At 32.2% G+C, this 20,887-nt stretch overlaps 1 protein-coding gene and 1 pseudogene across 1 annotated transcript; one reads left to right on the top strand and one right to left on the bottom strand.

Annotated features, from left to right (window-relative positions):
- Positions 1–954: 954 nt before the first annotated feature.
- Positions 955–19,254, bottom strand: LOC145260434 (uncharacterized). The gene is made up of 5 exons (XM_080118438.1): positions 18,972–19,254; positions 10,326–10,397; positions 5,637–5,691; positions 3,598–3,634; positions 955–2,130 (listed from the first exon to the last, which is right to left on the bottom strand). Exons 1-5 carry the CDS (start codon positions 19,140–19,142, stop codon positions 2,040–2,042), a joined length of 426 nt encoding a protein of 141 aa, XP_079974564.1. The 5' UTR covers positions 19,143–19,254; the 3' UTR covers positions 955–2,039.
- LOC145260933 (5S ribosomal RNA) lies at positions 13,278–13,394 on the top strand (annotated as a pseudogene).
- Positions 19,255–20,887: the final 1,633 nt, after the last annotated feature.

Genomic DNA, 20,887 nt, shown 5'->3' on the forward strand with positions numbered 1-20,887 from the left:
AATGTTGAATGATGTAGTTTATGGTTGCTAATCTGATAGTAAGATAAAAATCTGGTGCAAGTCCAGAATTCAACCTAACTAAAAAAAAAGAAATAAATAAATAAAAAAAAGAAAAAAAAAGAAAAATCTTTATGATATACGTACCGGTCATACAAAGACAAATGTCATATTACAAAAATCATGTAAACGAATCAAGTAAATTTTATTTAACTAAGAAAATAAAATTTTATGGTGAAGTAACATGGTTGTTTCTTGATCAGTAATATTTAATAAAGGACAACTCAATTTCAACTACCGATATATAAAAGTCAGTCATTTTATGGCTGCAATATACTATTAATTGCTAAAAAAAAATTATTTTCTATATAAAAATATACTCAATCAATTTACATAGTTTTTGGAATATGATATTTTCGTTTTGTGAAGAGTATGCACATCAAAGATTTTTTTTTTTTTTTAAAATTAGGTTGAATTCTGGAAAAGAGACAAAAATTTTATCGAACAATCTACACTATTTCCTAACGCCAGTAACAAATACAATTTAGAAGTTATTTTAATGATTGCTAATAAGAGGTTTGCTGATGAAATTAACAACACAATCCTGGCTGCAACATATCGGATGGAAAAATTGTCGGTCTCACTTTACAAGCCTCCATAAGAGATAAAAGAAAAGTGGATGAAGAGGTGGAAAAAAGAAGAGGGGGAGGGAAATAGAAGGGGAAGATAAAGGAAAATGTGATGGGAAAATAGAAAAAAAAGGAGGGGGAGGAGATAGGTTCAAACCACTTTTTACATCATTTCATATTGCTTTAAAAGATCTTATGAAAGAAGTATCATTGTATATTCTGATGCGACGGTGCAAATGAAATCAATTTAGAGAGATCAAAACTGTAAAACCAGTTCGCAGGTGGGTTAGGGTTGTTGAAGGCTAAACAATTAACACACAACATGTAATGCATTTTTTTTTTTTCTTTACTCCATCAAAACCAGAGTGTTCAAAAACGCACACCGTTTTCGGCTGCTCTCAAAATTCATCTTCATCAAATGAGCCAGTGTTATTGCACAAGATTTAGGATGTAATTTTCTCTTTAAAGGCAAATATGACAAAAATGAAAGGCCTTTTTTAGAGTGCACTGATCTTGAGATGGAGAAAAAAAAAATTGGTTGTTTCTACAATTACTGTTTCCAGCGCTTGTACAGTTTAATGAAGACATTAAAAAATGAAAATATCGAAAAAAAAAAGGTTATATTGTACGTATCCGTTTTGAACTGAAGATCTCCGAAAAAAAATTTAATTTGATCAAGTAGTTTTTATTTTACAGCAGAAAAACATGGTTTTATGAGAGCGCGTTGAAGTCAGCCATTATGAAATTTGCTGAACACGCCATGGGGAGATAACTCCAGTTAAAGCGCCGACACTCCCTCCCCATCTTTATTACTGGCTTTTCTTCCTAAAAATCGAACCTTTTGCCTGGTATCATAACAAATTGTTTTTTCGCTGTAAAATAAAAACTACTTGATGAAATTAAGTGAATTTCTTTTTTGAGAACTTCGTTTCATAATGAATATGTACAATATAACTTTTTTTTTTTTTTTTTTTTTTTTTTTTTCGATATTCATATTTTTGAATGTCTTGATTAAACTGTACAAGTACCCTGTTTCCACTTCTGGGTTGCCCCTCCCCATGTTAAGAATGCTTTTTCCAAATAATAATGTAATTATTTAGTAAAGCCGTTCTTAACATGGGAAGATAGGAGCTTCCTTTATCTATTCTGTACTTTCACCTAACAATTTGATAAAAAAAAAAAAAAAATCAACTAAAAACAAAGAAGCAATCAGAAGTGGGGTGGAAACAGTAATTGTAAAGATATTAAAAACATTAAAAAAAAAAAAATAAAAAAATTGGAAAAATAACTTTTTTTTTTTTTTTTTAAAACAGCAGGAAACACAAGTTAAAAAAAACAAAAACAACAAAAACATCTTCAAAACAAAATCGGTGGGGAATGCATATGAACGAATGATGTTAGAGTCTGCCTTTTTTAAAGTTCTTCCTTCTTGTTCTTATCGATCCACGTTTTAACCGAATCAATGTCTTTGTTGATGTCATCTTTGTCGTGGAATGGTAGGGAACTGCAGAAAGAGGTGATGTAAAAGAGAAAAAAAAAAAAGATTGGAATTCTTAGATAAAAACTTCAAATAAATGACAATAGCAATATTATCAAATGTTCAAAAAACAATATTACCAGATAAAAGGAGGAAGACATGGTTAAACAAATAAATAACAATAGCAATATTATCAAAAGTTCAGATGATAACATCACCGGAGAAAAGGACAAGTAAAATATGCCCCTGCCGGCTAGTTAGTTGGCATCAGTCATTTTGGTTCTTGTCCAAAATTCATCCTATATTAAAAAACAAAAATAAAGCAAAATCTATATGATGTATGCATTTGTGATGAAATGAAAGCATCACATTCCAAAAATTATGTAAATTGATCAAGTAGTTTTATTTTTATAAAGAAACTCATTTTTAAGCGATTAATGGGAATTTGTAGGCATTACAACATAAATCTAGTAAGTATGAATTAATGCTGAGTTATCTACCTCTGCTTTGTAAAAATTTTTTTTATTTTTTAGGATGTTATTTTTAAAATGGCGGACAAGACAGCCATTCTTCGGCTATTCATAAAATTTGATTTTCTCATTTAAAAATAAAACGTTTTAATCAATTTATGTGATTTTTGGAATACGATATTTTTGTTTAGTCATGAGTGCGCACATCATACAGATTTTCCTTTATTTTTGATAGAGGGGAAATTCTGAATAAGAACCGCCTTTTTTCACTGAGTTCTCTCCCCACTTATATCTTGTTAAAATTCAGGTTAAGAAAATGACAGGGTCAATAAATAAATAAATAAATAAATAAATAAATAAAATTAAACAAAAAAAATTTTTTTTTAAATTTTAATTTAAAAATAAATAAATAAATAAAATTGAAAAAAATGTTAGACTTTAGTGAAAATGTTCACATTAATATGATTGAAAAATATTTCTCATAATTCCTTCAGCTAACAAAGCCGCCATTCGGCCATGCTTGGAGCATTGTTGCCACATCAGGGCTGATGTACCAACCACTAGTCTCCCTTTTTTGGACAGGATACACAAAAAAAAAAAATGCCTAACCCGGTTCTGCACTGTATACCAAGCCCCATCCACTATTTGATTACTGCAAGGTTGCATACCTGTGCTTGCCTCACAAATACTTCTTTAGAATGTATTCCAACAAACTGCACTTGTACTCCTGGTACAAAATCGTTCAACTTACACCATTGTTGTTCCTTTTCTTCAAAAGGTGTTGCTTTCATTTCATCTTTCAATGCATATCTTTGAGTATAAGTCCTATTTTCTCTTCAGTGAAAATTGAACCTTCTTTTAGAAATAAAAATCTCTGCAGTGAACGTAACAGAATTTGAACTTAGTTTGAATATTTCACCATCCATGTTTGTAAACATTACATCACTTGCACGACACACGTTTCATCAAATATGAATCAAATTGAAAAAAAAAAAAAAAAAAAAAAGTTGTCATAAAAACTCACTTGAGTATTGCAGCAGAGACTTTGTCGACAATTCCACCTGCAAGCACAAGATAATAATAATAATAATAATAATAATAATAATAAAATAAAAAGTAAAATGCAAGCATAAGATAATAAAAAGTAACATTCAAATTGGAAAATAAAAAACAAAAAGTTTAACTTAGTAAAGATGAAATGCCTATACCTGGCAGGGGACATTGTTTTACAACTAGTTTTATCCATTTTTCATAGCAGTGACAATACAAGGGTATCCTATTTTGAAATTCAACTACGCTAATTAATTTTGTGTATTAAAAATTTTCCCTGATACTCAGTTTTTTCTCCTTGGCAAATCTCACATCCTTGCTCTTCGTTAGATTAATCTAGATCCTTCTATTGATAGCAACGATCCACATCTGGATGATTATTTGCCTCTTGTCTGCTTAGACACTTTCATACATTTGCATGGCTCGTAAAATCTATTTTAACGTTTCTGTCTCATAACTTGTCCCACATTGTCACTTTTCGTACACACATTACTGATAATGACCATCAATCATCCTTACGTGATCTTTTTCTCACTTGTTCAATCTGGTTTTATTTTCCTTCATTAGGTTCTTCTGATTATATTGAGATTTGAGCTTCCTGTGAAATCATCTACTGATTGTCTCTTCCACAGGAAGACGTTTAACTACTGGAAGATTGATTGGGATGGTTTGGCTTGGTTCTTTTGTTTTATAGCATATCAACCCTTTTTGGGTTATTTAATGCTGAATTCGGTTATTTTAGAAACAGTTTTTACACTTCAAGTTCTTTATATTTTCAAATATATATCTGTACATTTTGGTTTGCTTGCTTTACGGCACATCAGCCCTTTTCAGGTTATTTAATGCCGAATCCAGTTATTTGGGAAATAGTATTCACGTTGCATACAGTCATTTTGTAGAAAGTTTTTATTCTTCAAGCTCTTTGTATCTTCAATTACTAGTAAGTGTTTGGTTTAGTTGTTTTATAGTGGATTTTATCGTTTTTGTTCCCTGACCTGTAGAATATGAATGAGTTTTGAATGGGAGAGGGAAAAGAGTTACAGTATTAATATTTGGTACAATTTAAGTAAGGAAATCAGTTAGAAAGTGGGAGAGATAGAAAGAGAAAGGGGAAATGGGAAGAAGGAAAAGGGGGAAAAGTAGATTGTTGTTTTTGTTTTTGCATAATATAATTAAGTTTTGTAAAAGGTTTCATTGGTTTTTGCAGTTCTTGTTAGGAGGTGTCAACATCCTCCTACACATAGTGCCTGGTATTTTCAAATGGTCACCCATCTGTCATTGACTAGGCTCAATGTTGCTTAACTTGATTAATGTGATTATATCATATCAGGACTCTATGGACAAATATGTCTTCAGTTGACCTTTGACAACTAAATATTTTCGTTTATTAGCCAAATAGAAAAGTTACTAGCCAAACCCATATGATTTTTAGAATATGACATCTTAATTTTATGACGAGTATATGCATCATAAATATTTTTCTGTATTTTTTTTAATAAGTGTAATTCTAAATATACAACAAATTTTATGTTGATACTTGAAGGTATAAACATTCTGTTTTCCTTCAGATATTTTTAAACAGCCTCCATAAAAAAAAGAGTATATTGTTCTATTAAACTTTTATTGTTTAAATAATTAAACTTTGTTCGTTTTATTAAAAAAAAAAAAAAGTTGAAAAGATATTTTTCACACAGTAGTGAGCTTTGGAAGATTGTCAGTGAAAGAAGTGTAATCGCCAAAAGATAAGCGTTTCATTATTTCTAGTCGCCACTTTGAAAAATCACTCGCAAATGCGACTGATTCATTCGCAATGTAGAGCCCTGTATATATCATAGTATTAATGACAGATATTTTCTTGAATATATATTTATATATATATAAATATATATATAAATAAAAATATATGATAAAATAAATAATATACAAAATTATAGATAAAATAATAAATAAATAAATAAATAATGATAGATTAAATAAAAAAAAAATGAAAAAATGAAAATCAGTTTCACTCACCGGGTTTGCAGAAGGTGTTGCAGGCAGCTGAACACAAGTAGCAGTATTTGCAATACTAGAAAAAAAAAAAAAATGAAGAAAAAGAAACAAACAATTTATTGATGTTTTTTTTTCCCCCGACATTCTGCAAATCATTACATGCATCACATTTTGTTTAGACTTTTTTGAAAAAGTACATTTTAAAATTGGATGCTATTTGAACGAGAATGGATCCATTCTTTAGTGACGTTTTAAACCGAAGTGATAAAAAATGCTATTTTAAACTGGAGTTTGACAAAACAGAAACTTTCAAACTGCCATGCGACAAAAATAAAATAAAATTTCAAACTAGTGAATATATAAACAATGGAATCTATTTCTGACAATATTTTTTATGTTTTCTTGTGGAATGTGCACATAATTGACCTGTTACGTTAAATTTTAAAATAGCAAAGAAAAATAAATATTGTAAGATACTTTGTAGGCTGTTATTGTACCTTCAAGTCACCAGAAATTAACACAAGAATTAAGGAAAATAAAGTATCTATAAATACCAAATAAGTCATTATAAACACACGGACGTAACTGTTTTTTTAATATAAATATTTTTTTAAATTAGGATATCAGCATAAAAGTATGTTTTAGTCCCTTTTTTTTATTTTTTTTTTTTACTCTTAAATTTATAATAAATGTGGTTTCTTGCTTAGAAAGGTCATAATGTTTTTAAAATAAAATACATGGCTATTAAAAACAAATCTATATGTAATTTGACATGCGTGACGATTCATTGTTGCAATAATTAAAACCATTTATGATGGACAGCTGTCCGTTGGATTAGCTGCTGCTGCTGCTGCTACTTCTATTCTGCATAAATATGTCTTCAAGTCTACAGGTTCATTTTACAATAGATAACTGTAAGAAAAAGTGGTAAAAAGAAATAAATGTTACCAAAGGCAAGTTAGTCTATCTAGCTGGATAAGTTTTTAGTGTTTTTGCTTATTTTAAAGCGTTTATTCAGTTCGAAAAGCAAGTAGTATCTAGACTTACGCGAGAACAAGAAAAAAATGGCCGCGTCTTGACACTTGCATCATTGAAGTCTCGATAATGACTTTAAAATGAAGCAAAATACTGTTAGAAACCTATCCAATAAATGTCACGATTATGCAATTTTAACATTAATTGATGATTTTATGTTAACAGCATTTCAATCTTGATGGTCCTTTCATGACAAAAAGTGTTCAAAGTAATAAGTATCTATACATATATGTAGTTTAATATAAGTATCTATACATATATATATATATATAATTTAAGATAAGTATCTATACATATAGTTTAAGTATCTATACATATAGTTTAAGTATCTATACATATAGTTTAAGATAAGTATCTATACATATAGTTTAAGATAAGTATCTATACATATAGTTTAAGATAAGTATCTATACATATAGTTTAAGATAAGTATCTATACATATATATATATATACTAGACAAAGTACCCATCGTTGACTGTGTTCAAAAACAGCCTACAGAAAATGGACTTTGATTTATGAAAGTATGATAGGTTATGAAAAGGAAGGGTTGTAATGAGAGCTTCGAATTTGGGGGTAAAAGCAAAATATGATGAAAGTAAAAATAAAATAGATAAATCCCATAATTTATTATACCATACCAGTTCACACTGAAACACTTATCACAATATTCTGTGGATCTATATTAAAAACCTTGTTAAACTTTGTGACATATTTCCATTCTATGGAGGTCAGGCGCGAACGAACACCCCATAATTTTATTATACCATATTTCTTCAAACTGAAACATAATTATCAAAGTATACTCGCGCAGATAGATATGAAAAGTCTTTATTAAAGTTTGTGCCTATTTCCATTCTATGGAGGTCAGGCGCGAACGCAGACCCCACAATTTTATTATACCATCCCTATTTAAGTTAAAACATACTTATCAAAGTATTCTTATGTATATCTATATCAAAAACACTTGTAAACGTTTTTTTTTTAATTTTTAAATTTTTTATTTCCATACTTTGTGGACCAGGCGCGAACGCAGACCCCACAATTTTAATGAACCACTGTTCTGCCAGATCAAACATACCCATTCCTGTATCTCGATACATCTTCTATCATTATATGTAATCAGTTTTTTAAATAGTCAACCATATAGAAGCCTATTCGTGACCAGACACACACAGACATTCAGCTTTATATTATATATATATATATATATATATATATATATATATATATTATTTAAGACAAGTATCTCTAAGTATCTCTACATATATATTATTTAAGACAAGCATCTCTACATATATATTATTTAAGACAAGCATCTCTACATATATATTATTTAAGACAAGCATCTCTACATATATATTATTTAAGACAAGCATCTCTACATATATATTATTTAAGACAAGCATCTCTACATATATATTATTTAAGACAAGCATCTCTACATATATATTATTTAAGACAAGCATCTCTACATATATATTATTTAAGACAAGCATCTCTACATATATATTATTTAAGACAAGCATCTCTACATATATATTATTTAAGACAAGCATCTCTACATATATATTATTTAAGACAAGCATCTCTACATATATATTATTTAAGACAAGCATCTCTACATATATATTATTTAAGACAAGCATCTCTACATATATATTATTTAATACAAGCATCTCTACATATATATTATTTAATACAAGCATCTATACATATATATTATTTAATACAAGTATTTCTACATATATATTATTTAATACAAGTATTTCTACATATATATTATTTAATACAAGTATCTATACATATATATTATTTAATACAAGTATCTGTACATATATATTATTTAATACAAGTATCTGTACATATATATTATTTAATACAAGTATCTGTACATATATATTATTTAATACAAGTATCTATACATACATACATATATATCTATAGTTAAATATAAAAAAGTCAATGCACTCCAAAATAAACAAATAAACGAACAGAAGATAAAACTTATATACCTATTTATGTATGTGTGTAAATGTAACAGTACATGTGGGTTAGGGTTAACCATAGCTATTTCAGCTGCTGCAAACCGTCCTGCCTGTTCATTCGGAACAATGTATGTTTTAGCATTTACTTCATACATTAACATCACTTCAGTGAGGCATGATGGGAGTAAATTTTATGTTATTTGCTTTTTTTTTTTTTTTTTTTTTTTACATAGGCGTCACCACATTATCAAGGCCCAGAGGCCACTCAAGGATAAGGGTTAAAGAGTGTACAGTAGAAATTGGTCAATATAGTAATCATTAGTAATGAAAATTTGGTAAATTTGATAACTCATATGGAACGGCTCATCAAGAACTTATTTACTTTAGACTTGAACACAACCATATTGTAGTCAGCCGGAAAGCAGGAAAACGGAAGACAATTCCACAGGCGTGCAGTTCTAAGAAAGAAGCTTTGTTCATGGAATCTACGTTTAGGTTTAGGCACAGATAAAGAGTGGGGGAAATTATTGATAGTGTTTACAGCTAGACGAGTGTTTCTTGTGAAAGTTTGGCGAGGGGGGACCATAGATTGAAGCTCAGTTGAACACTTTCCATGAAAATAACGATACATCAGAGACAAACTCGCAACATCTCTTCTGTGAGATAGAGGTTGCAAGGAGGAGAAAAGGACATCTCCTACGAGGCTACGAAGTCTATTTTGAACTCTATCAAGGCAGGACAAGCCCTTTCTAGCAGCTCCTGCCCAGATGTGGCAACAGTATTCCATCCTTGGACGTACCTGGCTCTTATATAGATAGAGAATAGCATCAGCAGTGAGATATCTACCGGATCGATAGAAAGATCCCACCATTTTTCCAGCGGCCTTGGCAACAGATTTGATATACGTGTTCCATTTAAGATCAGGAGTAATGGTCAAGCCCAGAAGCTTGTCAAAACTTGAGGCCTCCTGAAGACGAGAGCCATTCATTTCAATTGATGACAAATGTGGATTAGAATGTTGATGATGTAAAGAGAGAAGCTTGGTTTTAGATGCATTAAAAGTAACCAGCCACTCCTTTCCCCATTGTACTACGTGCTCTCCTACTCTTGTTTAAGAAAGGAAAAGATGAATGCAAATAAATTGCAAGAAATGGCCCGATTAAATACTTTCTCTATTATACAATATTCCAAAAAGATTATTGGTCATACCCTTCCTTCTTCTCTGCAACTTCTCTCTTACAGATGTTGCTAGTCTCAGTCTTTTCTATAAGTACTATTATAACGTGTTCTTCAGAACTGTCTGATTTATCCCTTGCTTCCTTTGTTCCAGCTCGTTTGACTCGTTGGTCTCGTGGTCTCCATCGATTTTCTTTTTTGATACCTCATTGTAATACAGCCTCCTATTCCAGTAGCTTTTTTCCATTACTGCAGGCTTGTGGAACTCTCGTCCTGCTGACTGTTTTCCTCTTCTACCTACAGCCTTGGTCTTTTCAAGATTAAGGTCAATAGGTATCTAGATATCCCCTATCTTTGCGACAATCATCCATCATTTTTGCTAGCTCCTTACAGACTTACTTTGTCCCCCGTCCCTTACTGGATTTAAAAAAAAAAAAAAATAAAAATAAAAAGAGCTCTCTAGCAACACTGTTTTTTTGCTTATTCTTTTTTAGAAGGAGAAATATACTTACTTTGCACATCTTACAATTGGGTTTGGTTGGTGACACTTCACATGGACAATCCTTATCGCATAATTTGCAAAACTGAAAAGAGAAAACATTTTGCTGATTATTACAGCTATACAAAACATTTTGCTGATTATTACACCTATACAAAACATTTTGCTGATTATTACACCTATACAAAAAATTTTGCTGATTATTACACCTATACAAAACATTTTGCTGATTATTACACCTATACAAACTGAACATGCAAAAAAAACAAAAAACAAATGAATGGTAAATGTTAGGTGTTAAGACATTATGTTGAACAAAGATGGCAGCAGTAAATCAAATCGACGAAGAATCAATGTAGTCTTGATCTTGAGTCGTTCGGTGACAGAGGCGACGGCGAACTGATCAAATCCAAAATTCGACATTTTTTAGAGTAACTTTTGAAGCTTCTGATTGGTTGATTATTATAACTATGGTTATAAAAATGATCGTCAAAATCCAATATTGGAGTCATACCCCCCATTATGAGTCAAAAACATTTTAACAGTAAAACATGAAGGATTTTTGTCAAAAGCTCACCTCCTACCCCCACCCTCACTACAAGCAAATAAATAAAACAAAAAAAAATCTTACATATAAAGTTATCTTGTTGTCAGATTTTCAGTCAAACCCAAATCGCATTTAAACTGAAAAGTCAAACTTTGTTTCTGGTTAGCCAATTTTCATTTGTTATTATTGTGCCAGGTTATTAGCAATATAATAATGTCCTTAATTAGAATTTATACGAGGAGAGTATTGATTGTTTTTGCTGTTAATCTAATGTATAAAGTTATTTTGTGGGATTGTCAATCAGACCCAAATCGCATTTAAGCTGAAAAAATCAAACTTTGCTTCTGCCAATTTTCATTTGTCATTGTTGTACCATGTTATTGGGAATAACATAACATACTTCACTAGAGTCTATATAAAAATCAGTCTGGCTCAGATGACCGACATGGCAGCAGTACAGGATGGGTTATAGAAAATAAAAAAAGTTCTATGTTCAATGTGTTAAATTTGAAATTGATGAGCAGAGGCATCCTTCAAGAGTTTTGGAGAATAGCAAACAGGATAATCTAAAACTTCTATCATTAATCACCAGAGGTGATTTCTTCAGCGTCTCATAAAACAAAGCTTTTTGCAAAGAACTTTGTTTCAAATTCTACCTCTTGCAATCAGAGTTACATACTTCGAAAATTTCTTCTTATGAATAAAATTACTTTAAGTAATACCCATATATCTGCCTGAGGTGCTGCCAAACTTATTGAGAACCTTGATGTCAGCAAGGCATCTGGTTGAAATAACATTCTGATCATTGTGCTTAAGAATCTGAAGCTGGAACTAGCTCCTATCCTTACAAAATAGAAATGCTTTTGTGGCTAAATTATTAATTGTTAACAATTTTGCACTTTCAACTAATAATGTCTGGGGTTGAATTTGACAAACTTGTCAAAGTTTGAGACTCCAAAATCCAACATGCCGCTGTCAAAGTTTGCCACTCCAAAATGCGAATGAGCTCAGTCTCTGAAAAACAAGTTTCTTTATTCAAACCAGCAGCATCTTATTTGCATATGATCAGTGAGAATTCACATTAGTTTGTATGATCGTCAAAGATAAAATTAAACTGGGCGTCACCATTTTGTTTTTTCTTATTATTCAGCAAATGAACCATTCGAACTTGTGTAATATCGTTCCTTGATAGAACAAAATACAAAATCGACTTCAAAATCTAGTGGAGGATTTGATCGTGTCTTTTTTTTTTTTTTTACACACTTTTCTCACAGAAGAGAATGTTGCTAGTAATCCTCTACTATCGTTATTTCCATGGCAGGTGATCGACTGAGTTCCATTCTGTTTCCAGCATGTAAGACATTCACAACAAGAACTCGTCTTTCTACCGCAACTACAAAGCACTTTCCTTTCTTGCTTCGTGTACCTAACATCCTATAGTATTTCCATAAGCAGAATCTTTCCAAGAATTTATCTGTGGGACACATTAGCAAGAGACTGATTCCCTCCAGATTGTCTTTAAATACAATGTTAACAGATACTTGTAATAAAACAACCTCATAAGTAAATAAATTTTATTCATTCCAGTCTTCATTTTCAATCCTCTCATAATATTCTTCATCATTCAACTGAGAATTCGTCCATCTCATTAGTCCTTATCCTTAAATGATTTTTAGTGTTGATATACGGTGACTCAGTATTAAAAAAAAAGGACTATTAGAATATCTTACCTATTTAGTGTTTGGTTTTTGACCAAATTTTAGATATCATTGATTGTTGGCATCATATTTCTTGTTCCAAAATGAAACAAAATTTTGTTTTTAATAAATATAAACTTATTTTAATTTTGTTGCAATTACAACCATCTTTCTATTCTTTAATTATTAACTAGTTATACTTTAACTTCTTAATTTTTGCTTTGCAAGTTTGTTCCTATTAAAATTTGTGGCAAAATAAATATTTAAGCGTCCTGTAAGCTATAAATTGACTTTTGCATTGCCATCCGGACTTAGGGTTAGTGTTAAAGGCAAGTGCTTTTTAAGATTTAGATTAAAATTTAATTTTGTGTTTAAATCGATTTTAAAAATCAGATTTTAGCCAGCCATGTTGACTACAAAACTTTCTCCAGCACGCCATTAACGTTAATAACGCCAAAATCTTCCTTTGAAATCATCAGATTATTGCTTCTTTTATTTCCCAAATGTCCTGATTGTTGAACAACAATGACAAGAATTTAAAAAATAGCAGCCTTCTAATCTATGTTAATAACAATGCCATTTTTAAGCGACTTGATTCCCTTGAGTGCAAATATCATGAGGTTATCTGACTATTACTAACAATTTAGCAAATTTGCTGACAGGTTTTGCATATCAACCACCGAGTGCTGACATGTCTATTTTACTGCACATTGAATCATCTATGTACGGCATAATCGCGTTGACACACCGGTTCTCGTCAGATCACCGAAGTTAACCAACATTGAGCCTGTTTAGTACCAGATGGGTGACCATTTGGGAATTCTAGGTGCTGTATGTGCTCTCCGCTTATCTCAGCATTTGTTTTCAGTCGTCCTGACCTTCACTTGCCACTGGTATTTAACAATGTCATCTCAGGAGAGGTGTGGTTGGAGATTGCACACCTCCTGCCACAAAAATTTCATGCGCAAGCAACCCTTCGTGGTTATCCATAGTCTGTCCAAGACTGAAGGAGCCTGCTTTTTTGAATCATCTATAGATTCATACTGTGTATCGCACAACACTACATATATGATACTCAGCGGTTTCAACTGTTGGAACTCAAATTGATTAACAACCGATGCAGATGATCATTGACTTTTTTATTGACTTTAGTTTTACTCAGATTGTAAGGACTGCGACAAGATTCCCTGACAGTCCTACCTGACGTCCGTCTTTATTAGATGTTATTTTAATATCTGAGCCTAAAATATTTAGTGTGCTGTCATCAGACCCTCCTGTGGATATGTCGAACCATGCAATTGTTTCCTTCGGTTTGCATGATGCTACAAATTCAACTGAAATTCCTAACATACCAGAACAGATTGGTCTGATTGATACAGCAATCAAGGTTCTGCCCTGGGATATATTTTACAAATATGATGATCCTGATATTGCTTGCAATTTTCTAATCTCTCAGCTCAGCTTAGTAATACTGGATCATGTGCCTAAACATGCTGCAAGATTGCATAATCACTATATCCTTATCATTGTTTTGACTCTCGAGTATATATCTGACAGTTAATCAACCGAGAACCACATCACTCTATATAAAAGCATATAAGATATCAACGGATACACACTCGAGAGTCAAAACAATGAAAAGAATATGCTGTTGTCATAGCCCTAGTAATCACTCATTACCATTTGTAACACTAGAACTCCAACACTTGTCTCTAATTAAAAAATTTGCCTGGTCTCAATATCGATCACATGATTCGGAGTACGATCTACAACTATTTTGAAATGCACAAAACCGTCTTCTGAAATAAATCGTATCAAGGCACACAATTATTACCAGGCCAATAACAGTGTTGATAGTCTCATCATGTAATTATTGGTGACTTGCCAAAAAACTACTTTGGTGCCTGACATCATCCCTGACGAAACAGTTACCGGTAGCATATCATTTGATAAAGCAATACTATGCAGGTCCAACCCGCTTGAGTGCAGTGCACTATGCTTCAACACCTTCAACAGGTGCGCCTTTACTGATATTCGGTTCACACCAAATATTCTTTTTGCAAAACCGAATAAATTTGACACTGGAAAGAGTATGGGGCCAGATACTATTCCCAATATTCTGTTCAATCAGTGTGCTTGCTCATTATCAAAGCCCTTGAGTTGATTCATTTGTTTAATCTGTTTTTTGTATCTGATCGCATATCTCTTCTATGGAAGATCTCCACCGTGGTTCTAGTTTACAAGCGTAAAAGTGATAGATCAAAGTTATCTAGCTATTATCCAATTTCTCTGGCCTCGTCTTGACAACATTGTGAATGACCGCTTTACTTCACATACATAGAAAATAAGCTCATCAATCCATCTCAGTTTTGTTTTCTAAAATCGCACTCTGCCATGGAACAAGCTGCCTGTCTTTATCAGCATTTGGCCTCCGAACACGAGCCTAAGAAGTGCACGATTTCAGCATTTTTAGACCTTACCATTTTTAGAGATCTTACCAACGCATTTGGAACCGTTACTTACTCGTCCCTGCAGCAGAAATTACCATCATTTGGTGTCCGAGGCAAGCTTTTCTCTTGAATCTGCAACTACTGGTCTGATCAGTTGTAAGCTACTTTGGTTGTTAGCTGTTTGTCAAATGAGTTTCCTGTCTCAGCTGAGGTGCTGCAGGTAAGTGTTATTGCGCCGTTATTTTTGCTCTTCATCAACGGCCTGCTGACATCAATGGACAGTGCAGCATCTCATTTTAACTGTGATGACTTGACTGTATTCTCAAGCTATTATGCCGATTACACAAAATTTCTGTGTCACCCAGACCTTACATAGTATTGCAAAAACAGTTGTGCTATTGCCTTCTAGATAGCTCTCCCCTGTTCCTGTCCATGGGATTTGGTTTCAAGACACCTTTGTGTCATTCTCGAAACGTCATAATTATCTGAGAGTAATAATATCTAGCAACTGCAGGTTTGACAACCACTTGTCTTATACATCTAATAGTTAATAAGGAGCTTTATGTGTTGCATATCTTGAGATACCAAATTCCTCATGATTGGCATTTGCTGACTAGGCTTTACAAGGTAATGATTCATCACCACTTGGAATATGGGTCCCTAGTGTTCGTTGGAGTTGGCATGGTATTCTCTGATTCTTTTGAGTGCCTACAGCATTGTGCCATCAGATATATATACTACATATTCCTTGACACAACCCTGTTTTCTCTGGAGTATATTATCTGCTTGGATTAGATCTGTTGTCTGCTCGCCGGAATGTAGCAGCTGCATCTGTTGCCTATAGATTATTTCATGGTTTTCCTGGCATTTCTGGGGTAGGCCACGCATGCAATGTTGTTTTCCAAGGAGACTTCGCAACCAGTTGACATTCGGCACAATTATTTTACAAGTTCCTCTAACTGCCTGTCCATGTTTGGCCAATACACATAGCCACGTGCCAAAGCTTTCGTTCAATTAATTCCCTAATGTCCATAGTGGAATTGCTTGAGAATTCTGTTCTGGAGTTTGAATGGGACAACATGTTCTCCAAGGAGAAATGTTTGATTGATCTCAAATAAAGAGGAACTCTGAAAAAATGGTTGAAGTTGCTGGTCAGGGCATGCGTTTTGACCAGATTGTGAGATGAAAATGTCGAATTTTCTGTAATAATGGATCTATGGCTACAAATCTACTATTAAACCCTGTATGGAGTACTGTTGCTATATTTGGGCTGGTGAATCTGTGTCCCATTTTAAGGTTCTTGATAAAGTGCAGAAACATATCTGTAATTTGATTTGCCCCACACTTTCTTCTGTACTGCAACCTCTCTCACAGACGTGATGGTGCTAGTCTCAGTCTTTTTTCTATAGCATGTGGTCCTCAGAACTGTATTAGGTGTGTCAGAAATTTCGTGAAAAATATTGAATAATTCCACCCCGTCTTTCCAAGCTTATAACTCCTTGAAAAATGTAATTCAAGCCTTAATTTTTTTTTTCAATTAAAGGAGCAAGAACCAAGGTTCCATTAAAAACAAAAAAAAAAACAAAAAAAAACAAACAAAACAAAACATTTAAAAAAAAAAAGGTTTTAAACTTCGGCCTTTACAGGTAAATTTCTAAAAAAACACTACCTTTTTTTGTTTTAAATTTGAATATATTATTTATTGATCTTTTATCTTCAATTTGTGATATTTAACACTTTGGTGAGTAAATTAATTATTTACTTTTTAATAGACATTTCAAAATGGGAGGCGTGAATTAATTCGACCTCCGATCTTTCCAAGCTTATAACTACTCGAAAAATGTAATTCAAGCCCTATTTTTTTTTTTTTTTTCAATTAAAGGAGCAAGGACCAAGGTTTCATTAAAAAAAAAAAAAACCCAAAAACAAACAACGTGTTTAAAAAAAAAAAAAAAAGGAAGTTTTTAAACTTCGGACTTTACAGGTAAATTTCTAAAAAAACACTACCTTTTTTGTTTTAAATTTGAATATATTATTTATTGATCTTTTATCTTCAATTTGTGATATATAAAACTTTGGTGAGTAAATTAATTATTTACTTTTTAATAGACACTTGAAAATGGGGGGGGGGGGTGAATTAAAAAAAAAAAAACAACGTTTGTCTAAAATATTATATTCGGTTTATTGGAAAGAGCATAAAATTTCACATTGACCCTGAAAATATCGTAAAAATTGAATCAATAGAAAAATTTTGATAGATTTTTAAAGTTTAAAAATTGAAAAATACTGAGCTCGTAAAACTCAATTTCATTACTGTTTAAAATATATATATATATATATATATATATATATATATAACTTTTAAAACAACTTTAATAGTTTACTTTGGAAGTATAATCCATAAAGAAAATAAACAACCCACTTTTAAAAGAGAAATTACGAGTTTTTATATTTTATTCGCAGTTTCATGTTAGAGGTGTGAAAAATTCCTACAAAAATTCTGATACACCTATTGTCTAATATATTCCCTTCTTCATTGATTTTGATTCGGTCTAGCTTCCTATTCCAGTAACTTCTTTTCAAGGATTACAAGTTGTGGAACTCTCTTCCTGCTCACTGTTTTCCTTCTACCTACAACCTTGGTCCTTTCAAGATTAAGATCACGAGGCATTCCCCGTCTTTGCAATGATCAGCTTTAGTGAAAATGTTCCGATTACCAACCGGACTGCCTCTTTTTTTTTTTTTTTTTTTAAAGTTTAAAATAAATCTATAAAATACATTAAAAAAGTTCAAAAGTTTCACATATTTTCACTAAAACAAGAAATCCGGTTTGGTAATCGGAAAATTTTCACATCGCGACTAAGTTTTCATCTGACACCGGTAGGGTTACTTATGCTTCCGAAATCGCAATTGAATGATTAAACCGTCCCGCAATAATTAAATTTAATTTTTACTTACTTCAACAGTGTTCAATATATGAACAGAGCTTAGAAGTATATTTAAGGTCATTGTACTTATTCGGAATAAGGACAAAAATCGAAAACCAAAGTTGAATTTCCATTAAAAGCCGATGTTATATCTACTCAAGCTGTCGTGTTGCAATTACACGAATTCACGATTCATTGAAACGCCATCATTTCGGAGGGAAATGTAATAAGACAGACTGCAGTTACCTCTTCTACCTATTCTGTTTATTATTTATGTATAACTTTAAATGTTTTTCGAAAAATATTTTCATTAATAATTAATTTTCTACTTCATTATTTTTCGTAATTCGGGGATATTTTACTAGTTTCGACATGACAGTTGAGTAGATAACATTATTTTTAAATTGAAGTTCAACATCTCGATTTTCATTCTTATTCTAAAGAAACGCCAAGGCCACCGGGCAAAAATGTTTGTGTTTCATCCAACAAAGAAATTCTCCAGGCCAAAACTACATGTTAAATATAACAAGGCGTGTCCAATTTTTAATAATAATAATAATAATAATAATAATAATAGTAATAATAATAAAAAACGAAGACCGTATATTAAAATTAAAACAGTATATTCTTTTCTTTTTTAAACCGAGTAGTTAGTTTATATTTTATAACATTTTACAGAAAAAAATACCATGGCATTAAAATAGCGGAAGTTTAAACTATTTTAACCCCTTTCTTAAAAAAAAAAAAAAAAAAAAAAAGCATATAGAAACGTAGTGTGATTTTGATAATATAATTAATTTCTTATAAAGATTTTAAAAATTATTTATTTATATATATATATATATATATATCTTTTTACTTTTATAAAATAAAAGTAACATATAAATGTTAAAATCTAACTACGAAAAATAAAGGCCGATTTCATTTAAAACATTCGTGTACCAAGAAAGGTGACTTCGAACTAACTGCTATGACGACTTCATTTTCTTTTCTTTTTTTCACCAATAAACGTTCTTAAAATAAATATTATATATTTACCTTGCAATATTCGCAGTAGCCACACACCGATCCTCGGGCATATTCTAGCTTTTTCTCGTCTATGACCGACGGTTCTTCTTCCTCTTCGACCTTTTCGGATCCATAGACGAAAGTAAATAAGTAAATAAAGAGGAAAGTATAAATGAAGAATAGGTTTTTTCGGGAAACCATGCTTGCTAAGTGTTGAGAGTGACTTGATTTCAAATTTAAGGCTCGCACTGAAGAAGTAGAGGGAGAGAAAAAAAGTTAAGTAGAGTTAACTTCTCTTGATTCGAATTGTCAAATGTCAAACCAACAGCATATCTACCTTTATTCTTTCTTTATTTATTTATTTATTTTACCCCTATTGACATCTGTTTTATTCTCATCTCGTTTTAATTACTTGCCTCCCTACGAGGGCAAAGTTAACACGAAACCAGATTATTTTTTTTATGGAGGAGAATATCTAGCTGCCTAAAAAGGAGTACTTTGGATAAAAAGAAAGAAAGAAAGAAAAATGCCTCGTTCAAAAAAGGATCTTTCCGAGCAAAGACAGATACAAAACTCTGACCGGCAAAGTTTCTACCTTTTTTTTCTTTTTTTTTTTAATTTATTTTTTTAAGGATGTCTATTTTATACATGGTTCTGTATTGTTGATGCCCAACCATCCAGGTTTGAGAAGATGTTAGTTAATTGTTAATCGCCCGAGGAATGCCAACGGGGTCGCCCAGGCAATCTTTGTTTGGCCAGAGTAGTGCTCTTCCTCTTGGGAGCTGGTTTCAAACCCCACTTTCCGACCTTGTATAATATATTCCCACTGTGGAAGGGTGACAAATACTCAGAACAGAATTTTTAACCCCATTAATTATTTTTGTAATAGAAGATACTACTCACACAGGCGGTAGCGTATCTATTTGCCCTGTCAGGTGACGGACGGGATTGGGAAAAGAAAAGGAAGAAAAGTAAAACATGAGTTTGTAGACGGATTCTTTATATACACATGGCATTAATTTGCATTATGAGAGGAATTGTGGCTATAAGACGGACGAATTGGAAAGGACAATGAGTCGAATTTTTGACAGCCAAGATAGAGATAGATAGATAGAAAGAGAGAGAGGGAGAGAAAGAGAGAGAGAGAGAGAGCGTGTGTGTGTGAGAGAGAAAGAGAGAGACAGAGAGAGTGTATGTGTGGGTCTACATGTGTGAGGGAGAGAGCATAGATAATGATAGTTGGAATTTTAAATTACAGATTAATTTAAGAGGAGTTGGTGTGAATTCTGGTGTTGGTAAGAAAGGAGTTCTGTCAATTTTTTTTTGTTTTTTCTGTTGCATTTCAATTTTGAATGTCTCAACTAAATCTCCCTTCATTTTTCTTTCTAGTAAAGTAGTTAAATCTTGAACAGTTGAACGAGAAGCCTGTTGTAGGTCGTCTTTTTTGTTGTAAGGTTGCTACAGCTGTATCCATCTTTGCTAGCCTTCTTGTACATGAAGAGAAGGGTCACCAAGTTTTCAGTTAAAAGCACAAACCTTTTTCTCTACAAATCAATTTTAGTGAACGCAAAATATGGCCTGGAAAGAGTTATGTAAACAGAAAGATATGACGGGTTCATTCAGCCGACATGAATGCACCATGGAAATGGAAGATTATTATCTAACTAGTAGAAACCATAGAAATTCCACAAAATGAGAAATATGTTTAATCAACAAATATGTTTCGATAAAGGCAAAGTGAGTTGAGTATATCCGTTCCTCAATGGTAGAACGTTTGCACACGTCCAGCTTGGTCGTGTGCCAATTTCAGACTCCTGGGCACCGGTACTCGATACCAGAATTGACGTCACCAACAGAAGTGATGTCATGAGATAGTCTATTAGTCCCCTGGAGGGGCGTCTCCAACACCCCCCTCCCAAGCTTTTTGTTTGTAAAAGCTGTCAATA

Source organism: Euprymna scolopes, chromosome 36, assembly GCF_053919585.1.
Source record: "Euprymna scolopes isolate OS-2025 chromosome 36, ASM5391958v1, whole genome shotgun sequence".
Classification (NCBI taxonomy): Eukaryota; Metazoa; Mollusca; class Cephalopoda; order Sepiida; family Sepiolidae; genus Euprymna; species Euprymna scolopes.